This window comes from Sceloporus undulatus, chromosome 6 (assembly GCF_019175285.1).
Source record: "Sceloporus undulatus isolate JIND9_A2432 ecotype Alabama chromosome 6, SceUnd_v1.1, whole genome shotgun sequence".
Classification (NCBI taxonomy): Eukaryota; Metazoa; Chordata; class Lepidosauria; order Squamata; family Phrynosomatidae; genus Sceloporus; species Sceloporus undulatus.
Window position 1 is genome coordinate 54,876,561 of NC_056527.1, and position 19,737 is coordinate 54,896,297.

General features: G+C 38.3%; 1 protein-coding gene across 1 annotated transcript in view; it reads right to left on the reverse strand.

The window, feature by feature from the left end:
• Positions 1-19,737, reverse strand: part of NPHP3 (nephrocystin 3) — a 42,116-nt gene that overhangs the window by 7,956 nt on the left and 14,423 nt on the right. Inside the window, 12 exon segments of the mRNA XM_042473510.1 lie at positions 1,164-1,353; positions 3,024-3,146; positions 4,002-4,096; positions 5,190-5,354; positions 6,417-6,555; positions 8,117-8,199; positions 9,972-10,074; positions 11,529-11,626; positions 12,161-12,304; positions 13,360-13,474; positions 14,559-14,662; positions 18,989-19,168. Coding sequence (XP_042329444.1) covers positions 1,164-1,353; positions 3,024-3,146; positions 4,002-4,096; positions 5,190-5,354; positions 6,417-6,555; positions 8,117-8,199; positions 9,972-10,074; positions 11,529-11,626; positions 12,161-12,304; positions 13,360-13,474; positions 14,559-14,662; positions 18,989-19,168 — 1,539 coding nt within the window.

A 19,737-nucleotide genomic window follows, 5' to 3' on the forward strand; every position in this document is an offset into this window, starting at 1 on the left:
TTACTTATTAAAAACAGTACAAGCATTAAAATGTAGATATAAAATTTTAAAATTACATAATTTTAAAAAGTTAAAAACATTACATATTAAAATTTAAAATTATTTAAAACTCTATATAAAACCTTAAATAAACATGTGTCCTACAGAATCCTGGGGTCTCCGTTTTAAGTAGTCACTAGAGCTCTTTGGCTGAGAATTCTAAATACCCCTCCCTGAAAGTGCAAATCACAGGATTACAAAGGATGGATGGAAATATGGCAGTTAACACAGAATTATAGCATTATTATTGTGTAGTGTGAAAGCTCCCTGATGAGGCAGACTAGTAATTTCTTCTGTGTGTGTCAGGGTCAGGTACCCTATTTGTGCCCATTGGGTATGATTGTTCCTTTCTTTTCTATACATTCTCCATGCATTAGTGGTTGATGGACCGGTACCAGTCCACAGACTATCACTTTGACTAGCACTGATAGAGAGCAGGGCATGGAAAGAACTGAAAAGAAGATATTGGGGTTGGGTGGGTAAACTGTTGGTTTGACTTTGTTTAACTGTGGCACAGAACTTTGGGGTAAACCTTCCTCTCAGCAGCCCCATGTGATCTGTTGTTTCCTGAGCAAATCTTTTTCATCCACCATTTGAGACCCAGACCCATCCAGAAGATTTGCAACCAATTCATGTCAGTGGGACAGTGAATCTTCTCTGGGCTTTAGTCTAGACTTTAGAGCAGCCTAGTCGAGCTACTTTGTTCTACCTCCCAAAATATGTTGAGAACCTTGGATAGACTCTTTAAAACACATAAAACACAGATCAGATTTACCTTCCACCAATAGGGCAGCTGTTACTGCCCGGTGTACTTCATTCCACATTTATTTTGTTTTGAATACTTATTTTTTTATAATCCACTCAGAGTGCTTCAAGTTACAAGGCAGCATAGAAACTTTGTTAATAAATGAAGATATCTGATGGGAAATGGAAGGAATCAAGCATTCTTAGGCCTCTGTGTAGATCACACACTTTTACAAATTGATCTCTACAGCCATAAAGGTGAGTAGCTTGTTTTGTTTCCCAGTGTTTAAAATAAAATAAATTCTCAAGGAATCACTTTCTCTGCAAGAACCCACACATGTGAAACAGGATATGTACACAGACCATAGAGATGCACTCACCTGACTGAGAAGACCTAGATCTTTAAGAAATCGCCCCAGAGTCTCATAGAGATCAGCCAATAAAATCATGCTTTCCTCTCCATCACAGCTTTTTTCATAGAGCTTCAGAGAGCTGAAATATTCTGCTGCCATGGAGCTCTTATCTTTGCCAAGAAGTTGCCAATAGCTCAGTAGTTCTGCAAAATGTCCCCTGTGTGCAATAAATACAATGGACAGAGGTTCAAAGGAACAAATTCTAATAAATAAAAACAACAGTAAGCATTTTTATTTCCAAGATGGTCCATCTGCATTTGTAAGTAAGACCACAAACATGACCAATATGCTTTTTTCTTTCTTTCTTTTTTTTAGAAGTGTGTATTTCCCTGCTGAGAGCCTGCATGGTGTAGTGGATTGAACATTGGACTATGACCCTGAATATCAGGGTTCAAATCTCTACTCAGCCAAGAAAACCCACTGGATGACTTTAGGCACACAACTCCTGAGAAAGTAAAAGGCCACTTCTCTCTGAACAAATCTTGCCAGGAAAACCCCATGATAAGTTTTCCCTAGATTCACCGTAAGTTGGAAACTACTTGAAGGCACACAACAACATATTTCCTCACTATTTGTGAGGAAAAGCAACATTTTATCCTCCACAGCCAGCATAGGAATGTAGGCTCCCAGCTAGTTAAAAAACAGACAAGCTAAAGCACTGTCTCCCAAGCAAAGGAACAGGACAGGGCAAAAGGTCCTTTGTTCACCAGCCCACTTGATTTCTACACTGAGTTTGGAAGAAGTTTTTAACACAAAAACCAAAAGCTGCATGGAATTCCTGACTAGATAAGAAGCCTGGTAGGGGGAAACAACTTACTAACTACAACAATGATTTAAGCATCCATGAGTGCCCCACAAGGATCTAAAACAAACCAACAAGCCAGAATATCCACATCTTTCTTCTCCCACTGTGTTTATGAACTAATCTTTTTAAAATTCTGTTGGAGCGCTCTGGGTTACTCCTTTCTTCTCAGGGGTCAACAAGTCCTGAAATCATATAAGAACTGTCTTGTATTGTGGATATTTAAAATTATAGATATATAGAAATGCCAGAACCCCCCCCCCCCCCAACCAGCATGATTGCAAGCATTCTAGGAACTGCAGTTCAAAAAAGCAATTTGAGCAAGCCACAGAGATGGTGGCAGGTTCAAGCTCACACAAGTGAAATTCACCATGACTGAGTGGAGATTTAAACCCGTGACTACTCCAGTTCTAGTCTGACACTAAATGCTACAGCTCACTTATCTTAACTAAAGACTGAAAGACTAGTAGCATCAGTTCCACCCACACCTTCAATCCCATGTAACCCTGCACAAAGGCAAGTCCTCCCAACAGTTCTGCCCCATTCATAGCATAATCTTTAGAAGAGCCCTTCACTTGCTATGAAACCCAGTTACTCACTCCAACACACACAAGAGGAGATCTTTGACTACCCACTCCTGCCTTGGCCTAAGATTGACTAAAGTCCACACAGACCTCTCTTTCTCTCTCTTCTGATGATACCTTAGATGCTAATTTCTGTGCATGAGCCAAAATTCAGGATGAATGAGACTGAACACCTGAGTTACACAGACTGAGAAGTCAACCTCCAAAATCTCTGTCACTGTATAGAAGCATTCTACTCATTTCTGTGAACACCTGAAGTACATGATTAAATACCTGTATTATTCTTTATTTGGTTCTGGAATACAAAAGTTTTGAGCTTCTAAAATTGTGCGCTCATTCAGAAAACAAAGCCTTTGCAACAAGAACCTGCGAAGAAGAAGAAGAAGAAGAAGAAGAAGAAGAAGAAGAAGAAGAAGAAGATCCAAAGTGCCAACTCCTTACCTTTTATACAGGTTTTGAGATACAAAGAGATTCAGCAGGCACTTGTGTAATTTCGGTTTGTCACCATGTTGCTGGAACAACCAGGGGAGTTCATCTGCACTCCGCCAAGTCACTCTCTCTTCACTGATGGAAATGGGGAGGGGAAACCCAAAATATGGGGTGAGAGATTAAAACAATCTGCTTTACAGTTAAATTAACACCATTTGCAAAAACACTTATTTGCATATTTTTACATGTATGATTATATCCTGCCTTTCTGCATATAGCACATGAAGTGGCCAGTAACAATGATTATAAAACAAAACAAAAAAATTCTAAAGATTCTGTAACAGTGAGTTGAGAAAGAACAGATAAAACCACTTATAAGATCAAAAGAGTCCATGCAGTTAAATACAGTACTTTGACTTTTGAAGCAGTGCGCATGTATATTTATCAATACATGCATTTATAACAGAAATTGGTAAGAGGGTCATCATGGCTGGTGGGTTCTAGAAGCTATAATCTAAAAAAAACCTTCTCCAAGCTCAGGAAAGGGGGAAGCTGGACCACTTTAGACCCTGGAGAATGCTTTATTGAAGCATGAACTTAACAAGAAGTGACTTCCATACACTTTCTGTTGTCAAAAAAAAAAGGCCTTTCTTGGGCCCAGGAAAAAGGCCAAGGAGGTCCTAAAAACATTGTGAAAATACTCCGCAAGGCCCCTAGAGAGCATTTGGGTGCAAAAAAATTTGTGTGTGTGGAGGTGGATGTCATGGAAGGGTGCAGCCCTCCAAGGTTTCCTGAGGGACCAATGCAGCTCCCTAGCTTTCCTTAGTTCTCCACCTCTGATTTAATGTGATTATGACAAAAGTGACCTCTGAAAAAGGGACTTACTGATTTACAGCTCAGTCCTTTCATTGCAATGCTACAGAAATATATGTTACAGTTACCTGTGTATTAGCTATATTGTTTCCTTGCCTTGCATGCTGAAAAGCTCACCTTAATTGCATGCTGAAGTACTGTATCAGTTTTTCTCTGGAAGCAGCCAAAGTCTTCTGATCTTCCATGTATTCCAGTTTCACTGTTTCCAAAGCCTAAAAAATACATTGCTTAAACCAGTGGTTCTCAATCTTCCTAATGCCCCAACCCTTTAATACAGTTCCTCATGTTGTGGTGACCCAACCATAAAATTACGGTGTCTTGGTTCCTAAGACTATGGGAAATATGTGTATTTCAGTAGTCTCAGGCAACCCCTGTGAAAGGGTCATTCGATCCCCAAAGGGGTCACAACCCACAGGTTGAGAACCACTGGCTTAAATTGAGCTCTGGAACCAGTTTACCCAATGCATTTGCAATTCACATAACAGGAGGTCAAAATAAATAATAAAGATTCACACATACATAACTTCACATTTTAGATTCATAAAACAAGCAAACGAATTCACTCTGAAAACTTGTCAAATTCATTACCTGAAGAAACTTTCAAGTTCTCGCCAAATGTGCCAAGTGCATATGTGTGTGTGTGTGTGAGTGAGAGAGAGAATAAGAATAAGACAGAGAGTCTGAAAGAAAGAAATTGTGTGCATGTGCACATTGGGGGAGGAGGAAGATTTCCATAATCTTCTGGGCGTTTTGTAAAAATATCAGATTTGGGATGTATTATTTGTTTGGGGAGGTTTTTGACTGTTTTTAACATTTTAATACAGTGGACCCTTGTTATACGCTGAGGTTTGGTTCCAAGATCCTCCGTGTATAACGAAATCCGTGTATGCTCAATTCCCATTAAATATAATGACATAGCAAAATGGTGTCCCTTATAAAAAATGGAAAATCAAGGTAAATTTATACTTTTTGGGAACATTTTCAAACCGTGTATGCTTGAATCCGTGTATAAGAAGGGCCGACTGTACTGGATTTTCTCTCTTTGTGATTGTATTGCTTTATTGTCCAACTATTTTGGGTTTCTATGAATGCAAGCTACGCTGAGACTATTTGTTAAGTTGGATGGTATAGAAATCTAATTTGAAATCAGTGGCATGAATCTCAAAAGACTAAGGTATGTAAAATGTCATACTGTGTAAATAAATTTACTTTGCCTTATGCTCACTTAGTGAACTTTAAAACTACTGTAAAGACGAGCAGAAACTAGCAGATAACTAATGCCTTTGACAAAGCAGTGCATGTTACCTGGAGGTGCCGAAACTTTAACAAGCCACAGCCGTAGGTCAAAAAACACATCTTGTGTAAGCTGTAGACTAAGGAGGCCAACAATTCCCAAGACAGTTCAGGACAGAGTTCCATCAGTTCTGACTCACTGACTCCATTGTGGCTGACACTAATGAGGCAGAGAATCTATACAGCAAACATAAACAGTTTAAACAGATTTATTATCATCAACTCCTCACTGAATCTGATGGGCAAATTCTGACTGCTACTAATTAATGCAGCACCACCAACAAAAATTGAAGCTCAAAGCTGAGGGATGTGTGGCCCTCTAGATATTACTGCACTGTGTTTCCAACAGATCTAGCCAGCATAGACAGTTCTTAGGCATGATGAGAATTGTGGGCCAACAATATCTGAAGCGCCACTTTTTCTCTAGCTCTTCATCAGTTGCTATAGGGCCAAAATACAGGATCTGTATACTTAATTAAATTATTTTCTTCAATGGGCTCTCCTTTAAAGAGAAAACATTTGCATGAGGTTGAAGTATTGAAACTTATGTGCAAGATCTATCTATCTGAGTTTTCATTCTTTTGTGTGAAAAGCATCTATGGGATCTAGGTTAATTTTTTTTTCGCTGCTCAAAATTGCTGTTTGGCTAGCTATGGAAAAAGGATACAAATACATTAGCTGGATAGCAAATCAATAGTTCTGTCCTATCCACTGCTAAAACTTTTTAAACAGAGACATATTAAAACAAATCAAAAGGAAAAAAAACACAGATAAAGCTTCTTGTAGCTGAGAAGTGTTTCACAGGATACAAGGGGAAAGATAGGAACAGAAGCCTGTTACAGACTGCCAAAATAAAGCTGCTCGGGTCTCTTTGGAGGTATGCTATTTAAATGATGCATGCATCCTAAGAATCCAGAAGCTGCACCAAAGCTGCACTCCAGTGCTTAGGAATGGAGTGTGGCTTTGATGCAACCTCCGGACTCTTAGGACCCATGCATCATTTAAACAGCATACCTCCAAAGAGACCCGAAGCAGCTTTATTTTGGCAGTCTGTAACAGGCCAGAGTGACTGGACAACAGCTCCAGCTAAGCTGGCTGAGAGATCTGAGGAATTGTTATCCAAAAAAGTAATTTTTCCAAGCTCTAGTTTTTACTGAGTTAATTTAAAAAAAAAATCACATTTATGAAAGAATACACAACATCTCACCAAAGCAAACAAACACAGACTTGCATACTTGCCTCTTTCATTAAGTCTTTGTCTTTGTCACTTTTCAAAGATTCTTCAATTGATCTCAGAAGCAGCTTGTACAGTGACACCATATCTTGGCACTGGAAACACTTTTGAAGAACTACATCGATATTTTCGCTGCTCCCAGCACTGGAAAAGAGAGGAGGCAGGGAAGATTTAGAAGGGAAACACATGATTTGATATCTCAACTAAAGTTTAATTGTTACTGTTGCGGCTGTTGTTGTTGTTGTTGTTTGCCTTCAAATTGTTTCCACCTTATGGAGAGCTTAAGGCAAACTTGTCATGGGATTTTCTTGGCAACTATGGGTAATGCTTTTTGTTATGAATGTCAGCAACTGCGAGATATATGTAAGACTGCATCTCAAATTTTAAGATCTGAAAGCATTTGCTGATGTATGCCAGACTTTGTTGGGGGGAAAAAGGGAAGGGAAAAGAAAGCAAAGCATGGCCTGCATTTGGGAAAACTGAAATATGTTTCCTCCCCAAAACCCATGTGATCTTGACCTCATTTAGTCAGCAAAGCATCTACTACAAAAAAAAAAGCCTTCCAGTAAAAAAAAAAATCCCACAAAATAAGAGGGGCAGACTAAATAAAAAAGAATGAAAGCTACTAGTAAAAAATTGTTCGAAGCCAGATAAGCATTTATTGTGCTTTAACTGAACAAGTCTCTTAAGGTACAATTTAAAAAACAGTTCATAAACTTTTGTGTGGTGAACATTGGACCCAATGAGTCTTGTTGGTAACTGCTGTTAAGAATTACAATAGTACTAACATCAAATCTCAGCTTTTGGGGTTTTAACTCATGTATGAGTACTGTTAGGTTGATGATAGCTGCTATCATATGAGAGAGCAAAGTGATAACAAAACAAAAAAATCTGTTCCAGAATCCATATCTCAGTAGAGCTAGAAACAAAGAAATACTGTAGATTTTATACACGCCACGGTTAATTTCAGAACTAACATTACACCATAATGGAATAAGCAGAAATGAACCTCTGGTTCATGTACTCTGTCGTCCTTTCCTTCCACGCCATGCCAAGAGGAGAAGATTGGAAGAATCTGTTTAAATTAATTAGTTTACTGTAACATCCAAACTGGAGGAATCTTGGTTTGTTTAAACTGTGGTTTGTTAACAAGCCAGAATCACAAGCAGATTTGGAGAGTGGTATGCAAATTGATGAAGGTGTTATTAATGACTAATGGGTTTGTTTGATGTATTCTGCATTTCTCCGAATGTGAGATCCGAAATGGATTACAACAAATCATAGCCAAAACCAGGATTTGACAATCTGCGACCCCGCCTTCATTTTTTACCACTGCCTATGCTGGCCAGGGCTGAAAAGACTGCAACATAAGGAAGTCCACATCTTGCCTAGATGTGGTTTAAATCAGCCAAGGTTAGTCTCCAGTTCAGAGGTGATTATAAACCCACATGCCACTACGCCATGCTGGCTCTCTGATGATAAACTATTGCTCAATTAAAACAGAAGTCAGATAAGATGGACCATGCAAACCTGGTGCTTGTTAATGCAGCATTATATACAAATCATGCCACTGTGAAATCCAGTTTCCACTAAAGACAACAGTAAAACTCCCATTTCATCCACAGTTTTATTTTTTAAACTGATAATGATTTGCTAACAAAGCACATGTAAAACATTACACAGTTGCAGCATTTTTTAAACATACCCAGCCATCATTCTGCCCAAAAGTGTGACATATAAGGCATTGCAAGTTGTAGTAGAATGACTGTGTTTGTCAAGCTTCTTCTCCTATAACAAGTTTGAACACACAACACACACAATAAATGTGAAATTGCATTTGCTATGAGAAATTAAAAATAGTGCACAAATATACAACCTCAAATAAAGCATAAAATACACAGCCACATTAGCATGTCACAAAAAGCAGCTACATATTGAAGCCATACCTCCATGTTCATGAGTGTACAATGGATAAGAAAGATGATGTCTTTCAAAATTATCATTGTTCATAGGACGTCAGTAAAGGCACTTTTATGGATTTCATGCCATTTTTCCAGAAGACATGATGTCAAAGAGTGGTTAGTACATGCAAGGTAGGCCTAATATAAAGCACTTCTGAAGAGGTATGTATCTTGCAAGAGTTCCAGTACTTCTATGAAATGTGAGATCTTGAGAGAGCTCAAAGTTCTGGTGACAGCCATATCTCATGAGAGACTTGAAATGGGTTTTATATAGGCCTGCCTGACATGTTATTTGGCTCAGTTCTCTGAGCCTGTAGAGTTGAGAGGCATCTGAGATCGCAACAGACAGATGCCTACAGCATGTGGAATGTAATTTGAGGCCATTTTACTCCATAGCAAATATTTAGAGGTCAGCCTGTTGTAAACAAGACTGGCAGTCACTTTTTTTTTTTTTTTTTTTTTTGGCTTACACCATATCAGAGAGAGAGAGAGAGAGAGAGATTTGGGACTATTCTACCTCCAAAGACAAAAACATACTCACATACACTTGGTTTCCTCCCTATTGGCCCTAATGACAACTATCACTATGTTCAATTCTTTTTATAATATGGAAATGGTACCATAAACATTATATTAAAGAGGTCTTTATTGTCTTATCTATTATTTATAGAAATCTGATAAATCACATATTTGCACTGCATATGTCATATTATTTTCACAGAAATGCTATTCACAGACTATACAGTAAATGTGCTTTTCTATTTTACTACGGCAGCAACCTGACTTCTCAGAACACTTAATCTTTCAAAAACGAAATGCTTCTATTAAATCATAAAAGCACACCATGATTTACACTAAATAGTGTTATAAATCCAACTCATGATTTCAAACATAAAGGGAAATCATGGCTCAGAGGAGTTTGGGGCAAAACAGACCACCCCTTTGTGATGCCTTCCAGGTGGCCGTTTACATAAAGGCGGCTTCATGATGCTCTGACAATGTGGCATTCACATGACACACACCAACTGAGTGTTATGAAACCAGTTTTCGGCCATAGCGCAGGTGGAAAAGCCAGCTTTTTGCCACGCAAAAAAGGAGCATCTATTTGCCGCTCCTTTTTCAGGCAGCTACAAGGTGGATTGGGGCCGTGGTGTGCAGTTGCCACAGCCCCATTCCCTGACTCTACTTTTCCTATATTATTAAATATTCCTGTTTCTATGTCACCAGGTGACATAGAATGGCCCATAAATAATAAAACAATTATAACTAAACAACTAAATTACAATGCCAAAAAAAAAAAAGCCACACACACAAACACAAAATGCAGAATAAAACAACAATGAAATCAGTACAAAAGCCACACAGTTAAACATAGATGGACCTCCACTGGTATTTTTACATATGTGAGATACTTCCTCTTCAGACAATTTCATTGTTGATTTATGAATTATCAGTATACAACACTGGCCTTAATTAGAAGAAAAACAGTTATATCCTGATAAATCTAAGAGTTTCCTTTTTGGCTTGGGGAGGTGTCACAACAACTGAGTTTGATAACTATCAGGCTAGAATATTCATGCAGAAATAAAGCAGCAATACCTGTTCTTTAGTCAGCTTCAGGTCTGCACACCTGCACTCTTCATTAATGAGAGATTTCACATCTTTAGCATTTAATGGATCAAGGTGTAGAGTTGGCCACAACCTTTCATTGAGGAAGTGGAGAATCACTGTCTTGGTTGATAATGTACTATTTCAATTCAATATACATAGTATATAGAAATTACAGTGTATATACTGGTAAGTAGGTGTGTGAATCCCAATCTTGTTTATTTAAAAGTACTTTACAGACCAACCTTGAGGGTAAAAGCCCTTCATATTAGTTTCTAGCATTCAGAAATGCAAACAAAAGATTTCCCAAAAGTGACAGGGAGGGAGGGAAGAAAAGCCATACTAAAAATTTATAATTAATCAGCCGTATCAGAAAAACACCTAGCCCAGAAAAACAGCAATATTCAATAGCTAAAGCTAAAAAAAACATAATATCCAGAAAAATCATTTCAGGAGAACGTATGCAAAACATTTTTTAAATTTATATGAAAGCAATATTTATAGGCAAGTTCTATCACCTGAATCTGGAAAAGAATAAGAAAGTTATTATTATTATTATTATTGGCTATCGGCCTCAGAATTCCCCGACCAGTATACTAGGTGGGGGACTATGTACATTGTGGTCCTGAAAGTAACTTTTTCAAGTTGTAATAGACCATTTCTGAAGTACTTCCTGGGTCCTTTTGATACCCTTTACCGCTCATCCCCCCCTTAGCCAGAAGATATACCATGGGCCTCCCCCCCCACACATCTATCTTCTATACATTATACACTGGTCCCCCGGGTTACGAAATACCCAGGTTACGAAATTTTCGGGATACGAATAAATCCCATAGGGATTTATTGCTTCGGCTTACGAAGGTTTTTTCGGGTTACGAAAAAACCCCGCCGCTTTTTTCAATGGAGCCGCGGCGCAGCCGCGGCTTTTCCCCATTAGCGCCTATGGGCTATTCGGCTTACGAAGTATCCCGGGTTACGAAAGCGGCGGCGGAACGAATTAATTTCGTAACCCGGGGTACCAGTGTACTGGAAAGGTTCATTTTACTGCAGTCATTATATGGAAATAATACTACACATTCAACTGCATCTTAAATACCAAATATTTTCATTTCAGTTTAAAGGTTTACAGCGATTTTTTCCAACTTTGTAACTTCCAGTTGTGCTAGAAACAAACAGCTTCATTTATATACCGCTTCATACTAAACTAAAAATGTCTAAGCGGTTTACAACTGTAAACTTATTGCCCCCAACAAGCTGGATACTCATTTTAGCCACCTTGGAAGGATGCAAGCCTGAGTCAAGCTTGAGCCCTTATGGTTTTGAGTAAGTGGCTGCAGTACAGGCATTTAACCACTGCGCCACCAGGGTTCCTATCATCCCCTACGACGTGTGGGTGGAGCCTATGGGAACTATAGTCTGACTCATTTGGAGGGCACAGGATTTATTTATTTATTTAATGTATGTATCTATGTATGTATCATCTCCCAGCCCATAACAGACAAAATGTTTAAAACAATACAGAGATAAAAACTTTAAAAACCAGTATACCTCCATGCTTGAGGACAAGTTTCAACGTTCACAGATACTATGACCCTTACGTTCACTGGCAGAGGATCTATTAGCCACTTCATGTGTTTTTCGGCTTGCTGAAAAAGAAGAGCTTAACTAAAAATTGGCAACTCAGCAATATGAGTATTGTTATCCTAGTGAAATATGTCACATTTTTAGGTCTACAACTGCTGGAGTCCCACATTCAACATGACCACCCAGAGATTCTGTAATCCATAATCCAAAAAATTAACTTTTCCAACCCTTACATAGGTGTTGCAGCCAACATCTACAAGAGGCTTTACCAGATAACTTAATGTTAATGGGTTACCATATGCAATGCTTTCTGATCCAGGCATTCCCAATCATATTTTCCTATTTCTCTTTCCATATTTTTTCTGCAAGCAGATTACTTTCCCCACCTTTCAAAGTTAAAAAGGGGGGGGGGGAGGAACTCAACTGGTGTTTAACCAAGCTGAATTGTCTATTTTACAAAATGGATAACCTTAGACACAACTGAATTATTTAGCTGAAACAAAAAGGCTGAAGGGTACAATATCTATGTAGTAACACATGTAGTTCTAAATTCATCTTTCAATAACGTAAGAGACAGGAATATTGCAAACATTTACCTGGATTCGATCAATAGAGTCAATTATTATTATAACACCACCTTGGTGATGGGCAGAAAGCTTCTCTAGCCAACGAGGAAATTCTTCCAATAGCTTAGTCGGATCCAGTGTCAAAGGTGAGATTGACCAAGAATGCTGCATAAGCTACAAAGTGATAAATATGAGAAAGAGGTTTTTTTTTATCTAACAGACACACATGCACACCATTAGATTCAAGCAGAGATTATAAAAAATATTTTTGGACTATAACTCCCAGAATCCCATGCATACAGACATGCTGGCTGGTGGATTTGGGGTAGTGTGGCCCAAAGAATAAATTTTACCAAGCTTTGGATTCAACACAAATCTTCCAAATCAATTATCCTATGACATTTCCTGTTAATTGAATTTTGGCTGTAAAAGGAAATACAAAAATAAATGAAAACAATTATGTTAACATTAGAAAATTAAAAACATGCTTTACATGAAGATGAAGAATTCCTGCTGGAGATATGTGAAAGAATTGTGAATGACAGAAAACCTATTATAAAGTGTCAAGGGCTGAGAACTAAAAACAGATTTTATTCTCCTGACATTATTTAGTTTTGAGAAATGATATATCATTAAAGTCAAATCTTACAGGTGTTATAAAACATCTTGTATTCTCATAGAATGATAGTGGTGACCAAATCTAAATTTCTTGAGAAAACAAAAGGGATGGTAGTATTAGGTAAACCCACTTCTTCCAAATAAGGCTGAAAACTGTATGATGATCAGATGTAGATGCTGGTCATTCCTTTAAGTTTAGGGAAAATGTTCTCTCACATTAGCAGGCTGGCCCTGCCTTAGGACATTACAGGCAAAGCAGTTAGCTACATTAGGTTAATCAGTCAACATTTCACCATGCACCTTCAAAATCATTCCCTCACATAGAAATTAAGGTACAGCTGGCCCTCCATATCCATGGATTCCTTATCCATAGATTCAACCATCCATGGTTTGAAAAAACTAAATAATAATAAAAATAAATTCCAAAAAGTGAACCTTGATTTTGCCATTTTATATAAGGCACATCATTTTAGAACAGATAGTACAATGGCTCTATACACACTGATTATTTTAATATGCTATTGTCAAACAGTGTTCTCTCTCTTCTTATTAAAGATACAGGCATTTAGGTCCTTAAAAGCATGTGCTGATACACAGTAAAATGACAATACCTTTAAAGTGAGACGTTTGAGGATCAGTGCAGGTTCCGAACTGCTCGACAGAGGTTTTCCAACAAAATGATACAGAATGAGTGTATTTGGTGAATGCTTCTGTTGTAACTGAATCCTATTACAGAACGCAGGGGGAGAAGAGTGTTTATCAAGGCACATTCCTTGAAACTGCATTTTCCAATCTAAATGGTGCTACAAAGGTATCATAATAATTAATATATTGTTACATTGGAAATTTTCTTTAATGTTATGATATTGCTTTATTGATTTGTTGTGAAAAGAGCAGAAAAGGAAAATGAGGGGAAGATCACTGTGAGATGTTACAAGTAAAAAGGTTGGTCTATCAAACTCACTACGGTCTAGACAGAATCTCCGGCCTTCCAAATACTGGTTGGACCTACAAGTCGCAACATTACTGGCCAATGGTCATAATAGCTGGGAACAAGCAGAATGAAAATGCAACAACATCTATATAATCACAGGTGCTGCACCTTTGGTCTTCATAGACTAGGAGTAGCTTTCCAAGGTATTAGGCAGCGATCTTTCCAAGCTCTACCTAGTGGGCACAGAATGAGCATGCATGGCAAACATGCATCCTGTGACTGAACAGCAATCCTTTTCCAAAGGCCTGCTATCTAGACACAGGTCAGATAAGGGTGATTTGCTCCCTTTTCCTCTTCTCATGAAAAGAAAAGTAGTAAAGCTAGTCTTCAGCTGAAGCATTGCTTCATAAAGGGTTGTGGACGTGTGGAGGTGTACCCTTGAAGTACATCAGAAGGAAATATTGGTTTGTTCCTTCTCTTGGCTATACTGTGCAGGAAGAGAAGAGGAAAATGGGACTACTAGCTGAGTCTGGTGCAATGGTCATACAAGTAATATCCACTGTTTATACAATGATCATATGCACATGTTTACATGTATGACCATCATTTATATGATGGTCATAAATGTAGTCCTGTGTTTTTGTATATAATGTTAAATCCTAGTTTAGCAGCATGTATGAACAAAGCCTTCATGCCAGCTGAGCTAGTGCTGTGCTTGAACTATTTGTCCAGCCTAAAAAAGGTGATCTGAAAAATTATGAATACTGTTCTTTATCTCTTCTTCTATGTACTACACTGTTACTGTGATTGGATATTTCTATTTGGAAGCAGACAAGGACCCATAATGAGCAGAAAAATACTTTTTAAAAATGGTACCATTTTGACAGAAGGAGAGATTTCCCAGACCCTGGTCCTCCAGAAACAAGAAGTGGGGGAATTGGTGCTGGGGCTGCCACCAGGTCATTTAGACATTCGTAATACTGTGGATGGAACAAACAACATAATGAGGAATTCTAGAGCAAATCAAAAACTGCTACATCTATTTGATTTTAAGGTTCTGTATGATATAAGTTATACTTTTGAACATCTTCAAACCTGTCTTAACCCAGTTAATTCAAGTCTCATTGGTTTTAATTTCCATCTCTTTTTAGTGTTCAAATATGAGTATAATGGCATTAGATGTTAGATAGCCATAGGGCATGGAAAGTTACTTTCAAGGAGAATGAATATAATGACAGGTCAAACATCTGCCTTTAGGCAAAAATGGACTGTGGCATTCAGCTGTGTCTCTTTAAAATGCTAAAAAGATGGTATGAGTGGGGCAAGGCTCAGTGGGAGGAGGAGTGGTCCCAGGTTTTAAAAAATAATATATAAAAATTTGAAATTTAATTTTAAAAATTCTTTTATAATTTTATTTAAAAAGATCACATCTTACTAAATTTTCACCTTAACCGCATGAAACTATGTACATGTAAATACATTTAGGCTGTGTGTATGGTATTGTAAATTAAAGATATAATTTTAATTTTACTAGTTGTTTATGACTATTGACATTATATGCAGAGATACACAGGAATTATTATTTATTATTGCCATTAGTACAAAAAAAATTACTAAGAATTCTGTATGGTGTGGTGTGGGAGGAGGTCAATGAAGAGAGTGACATCACGAGTTACCACAGTGGGTGATGCCAACCCTAGTGATCCCACTGTTTCCTGGGACTAAAAAAACAAGTTTTCCTTCTTATTTTACTATAACATCCTGAGTAACTTCTCTTGTTTCATTACATGAACCCTGCTGCATTCTGCATAACATAAGTAGCAAATATCCCTACACAGTGTCTGTGCCCATGTGTGCATTTGTTCATTTGGAAAGCATTGTCATAGGAAACCACAAGAAGGATGGTTTGGATCAAGGCTGTTGTATGAATTGAGAGTGAATTAATCCTTTCTTTTACTGAGTTTTAAAATATCTTCTCCTCACAGGACAACTAGCAGCTCCAGGAGACAAGCAATTCAAATGAAAAAAGATATTTAGGAATGGAATGTGTTAACTTTCTTCTCTAGCACTGCAGACCAATCCTAACATTGAATTTGCCTTTGCCCTTTTCAAAAACAACTGGACAGTCCAGTGATGGAGCTTCATCATGTCATGGTCATATTCTACCTTTTGGTGTTTTTTAAAGGCTATCTAAAGTAATATTTAGAGTATTCCTTAAAAACTCTAGAAAAGTTTATAAATGCCAAACCGAATACACAAAACACACACACTAAACCAATGCCAAGTCCTTTCTACAGTCAACATAAAATTCAACATACGCAATACTATCCAACATATATGTAAATGGACTTGAAAACACATATTAACATAAACATTAATCATGAAGTCACCTATTATAAATTTCAAAGTTATGAATTTTGACAATATCATTGTCAAAGTTATATGAAGAAAATAAGTTTAGAAACAACCATTTTCATTAGCCACTAATGAACTGTATATTCTTCAGTGCACACACAGCTCTCTTACATACAAACAGCTCTTTTACATTAAAGAGAGGGTGCAGACCTACATATGTAAAAGGACACGCGTGGACCTGGTTCTACAGTACTACTAAAATTAGAGCCATCTTCTCTAAACATATGTTTTCTGAGTATATTACAGCCAGTCCTTCATATCTATGGATTCTCCATCCATGGATTCCACCATTCATGGCTTGAAAATATATATATTTTAACAATCTCAAAAACGAAATGTAAGGGACACTATAACAGCACTTGAGCATTCACAAATTATGGTATCCACGAGGGGTCCTGGAACCATATACACCAGTGGATACCAAGGGCCCACTGTACACCGTTCCTGCACAAGAACTTAGGAAATATAGAAATAGGGTACAGTAGGACCCCAACATCTGCAGGGGATCTGTTCCCATAGATACTGTGGCTAAGTGAAACTGCAGTTAACAGACAATTTTGTTTCCAGCAGAAGTTAAACACAGAGTCACACTGGAGACCCTTTTTTTCTCCAGATGCAGGTAAGTGCAATCACTGGCCCCCTGGATATGGAGGTCATATTGTATATCACAAAGAAGCTCAAGCTTATTAAAGTCACAGGCAAATGAATCAGCCGTTCATTTTAACCAAAGCAAGCTCCATTTGAGCATGACGACCTTGGCTTAAATTTACAGAATCATGAATTTAATTTATCCAGAGGCTTTTTCATCCAACAATATCTGATTTTCTAGTTTAAACCTTGAAAATATCCCAATGTGGTAGGTTTTTGTTTAGATGTATAGTGATTTTTGTGATGTGATTGTAGTTTTGTATATTTGTATATTTCGTATTTATTATTATTATTAACCTTTATTTATGAAGCGCTGTAAATTTACACAGAGCTGTACATGCAATCTTTTTAGATAGACGGTTCCCTGCCCTCAGGCTTACAATCTAAAAAGACATGACACAGAAGGAGAAGGGAGTGGTGGAGGGAGAGGGTAAGAGGTCCAGCAGTTCTTCTCAACCTCCGAGGCCTGGACCAAGGCAGATAGACTGGAGGGAGGGCTTGGCTTCAAAATGGAAGGTTAATCTTCATCCAGGGAAAATACATACTCTCAAGTAGGATAATACATATACAATACATAGCAATACTCTCAAGTAGGATAATACATATACAATACATAGCAATACAGGAAATGGTTTGATAAACAGGCACTAAAAGAACATCAGATGGTAAGCAACAATTATGCAATGCCTGGGAAGGCTTCTCTGAACAGGATGGTTTTCAACTCTGTCTTGAAGCTAGTTAAAGAAGTGATGGCTCTTGCTTGTGGGGGAAGAAGGTTCCAGGAGTGAGGGGCAGCAAATGAAAAGGGGCAAATCCGGGATGGGGCAGAGGAAATCCTGGGCTGAGACAGGAGCCCTTGACTACCAGAACGGAGGGCCCTGGTGGGAAGGTGAGGAGAAAGGAGGTCTGATAAGTAAGGAGGGGCCAGTCCATGGAGGGCTTTAAATGTCGACAGCAGGAGCTTATACTGAATGCAGAAGGGGAGAGGGAGCCAGTGAAGGGATGCCAACACAGGAGAGATGTGGTCAGAGCGGTGGGTGGAAGTGATAATGCGTGCAGCTGAATGCTGGACAGAGATTAAAGGACGGAGGTGAGAAAGAGGAAGCCCAGCCAGGAGGACGTTACAGTAATCAAGTCGGGAGATGACTAGGGCATGGACCAGGATCTTGGCAGTAGAGGCGGAGAGATATGGTTGGATTTTGGCAATATTGTACAAAAAGAATCTACAAGCCTTGGCTGTGGTCTGGATCTGAGGGATACACGACAGAGAAGAGTCAAAGATAAAACCAAGACTGCGGGCTTGCTGGACTGGTTGAATAGAAATGTTGTCCACAGAGACAGAAAAAGAGTGTTGAAGGGTGGGCTTAGGGGGAAAGACAAGAAGCTCCATCTTGGACATACTGAGCTTCAAACGCCGATGGCGCATCCACTGCGAAACAGCTGTGAGGCAGGACGAGACTTGCTGTTGAAGCATTGGAGAAAGGTCAGGGGCGGAAAGATACAGCTGGGTGTCATCGGCATACAGATGGTAGGAAAAACCAAAAGAGCTAATGAGTTTTCCTAAGAACAGTGTGTAGAGAGAAAACAGAAGGGGACCCAGAACAGAGCCATAATTAGTCTATGTTGTTATTTGTGTTTATGTTTTAGATATTGAGTATTGTCCCTATGTACAATTGTCTTTGTTTATTGTTGTTGATTTTAATAATAAAAGTAATTATTTTTTTAAAAAGAAAATATCTTAGAGAAGGTCCTAATAGATTGGGTTTTATGTAATACTGGCTTCCCCCTACCCCCAACTGTGAGCTATTCATGCAAATCCTATCTCTCCAAAATCTGTCGTTTAGCATGAACTGGTAAAGAGGCTGAAAACTGTATCTGGAAAACCCTTTCCACCTGGGAGTACCATGGACTTTTAAGATGGTTTTATTAATATTTCATGAAAAATTTCCTACTACTTCCATAGTTGGAGGCATAGAATAAGCTGTAATATTTACATCATGCTTCCTCTACAAAGAGAGAAATGAGGACCACATTGGCAAGATGTTAACACAGACACTTCTGGCATCTGTCCCAAAACCAAGTGTGTCATCTGCCTACACATATGGCTTCCTTCAGCTTAAGGACTGCAAGTCTCCAGGGCAGTTCTGTACTGCCATTCCTTCTGCAAAGCAGCAGCCTTCTTATGAGAGAAGGGAAAACAGATGCAAACAGTTTATTGGCCTTAAGGAGATGGGTGAACTTACCTTCTCAAATCCTAGCTCACAAGTGGAATTGGATGCTTGTTGGAAAGCCTCCATCTGTTCTTGTTCATCATGAGCATCCCACAGGACATCCCCCAAAATTTCTTCTTCAGGAACAGAGGAGTCACTATTATCTGTTACATCTTTCTTTTCTAGCTGTGTAATTTCACAACCTAATATATCCTGTAGGAGGACATAAGCAAATCCCATGAAGAGACGGTGTATGATTCTTTGCTTAGACAGTTTAAAAAAAAATTAGGCTTCCCCCCAAATCCTTCCTCTAGTCCCAGATGTTAAAAGACAGGTTGCAATGCTGAGGATAGAGTCCAATCCTCAAATACTGTCCTTAAATCACATGTTTCTGACCCAGTTCAGACATGTTTTCTATACTTTATGAATGAGTCATGGCAAACTTCACACTCACACCTCCCTCCTCCCTCCTCCTTTTGCAAGTATGTGTGCCCATGAGCATATGCGAATAAGATTATGTCTGGAATTATTTAAATTTCTGATTTTAAACAAAGCGCATGTTTTGTGTACATAGCACAATTCTGCAATTATCAAAACTGTGGCTGTCATGATAGCTTATTGTGCAAACTATGATCTTTTTCATTCTGCCTTTTTCACATATAATTCAACAGTCAGCCAGTATTTTATGCTTGCACTCTCTGTGTGCTTTGATTCACAAAGGGAAAAGACAGTGGTTTTGCAGAGACACTGCAAAATTATAGAAATATCATTAAAAAACAAAA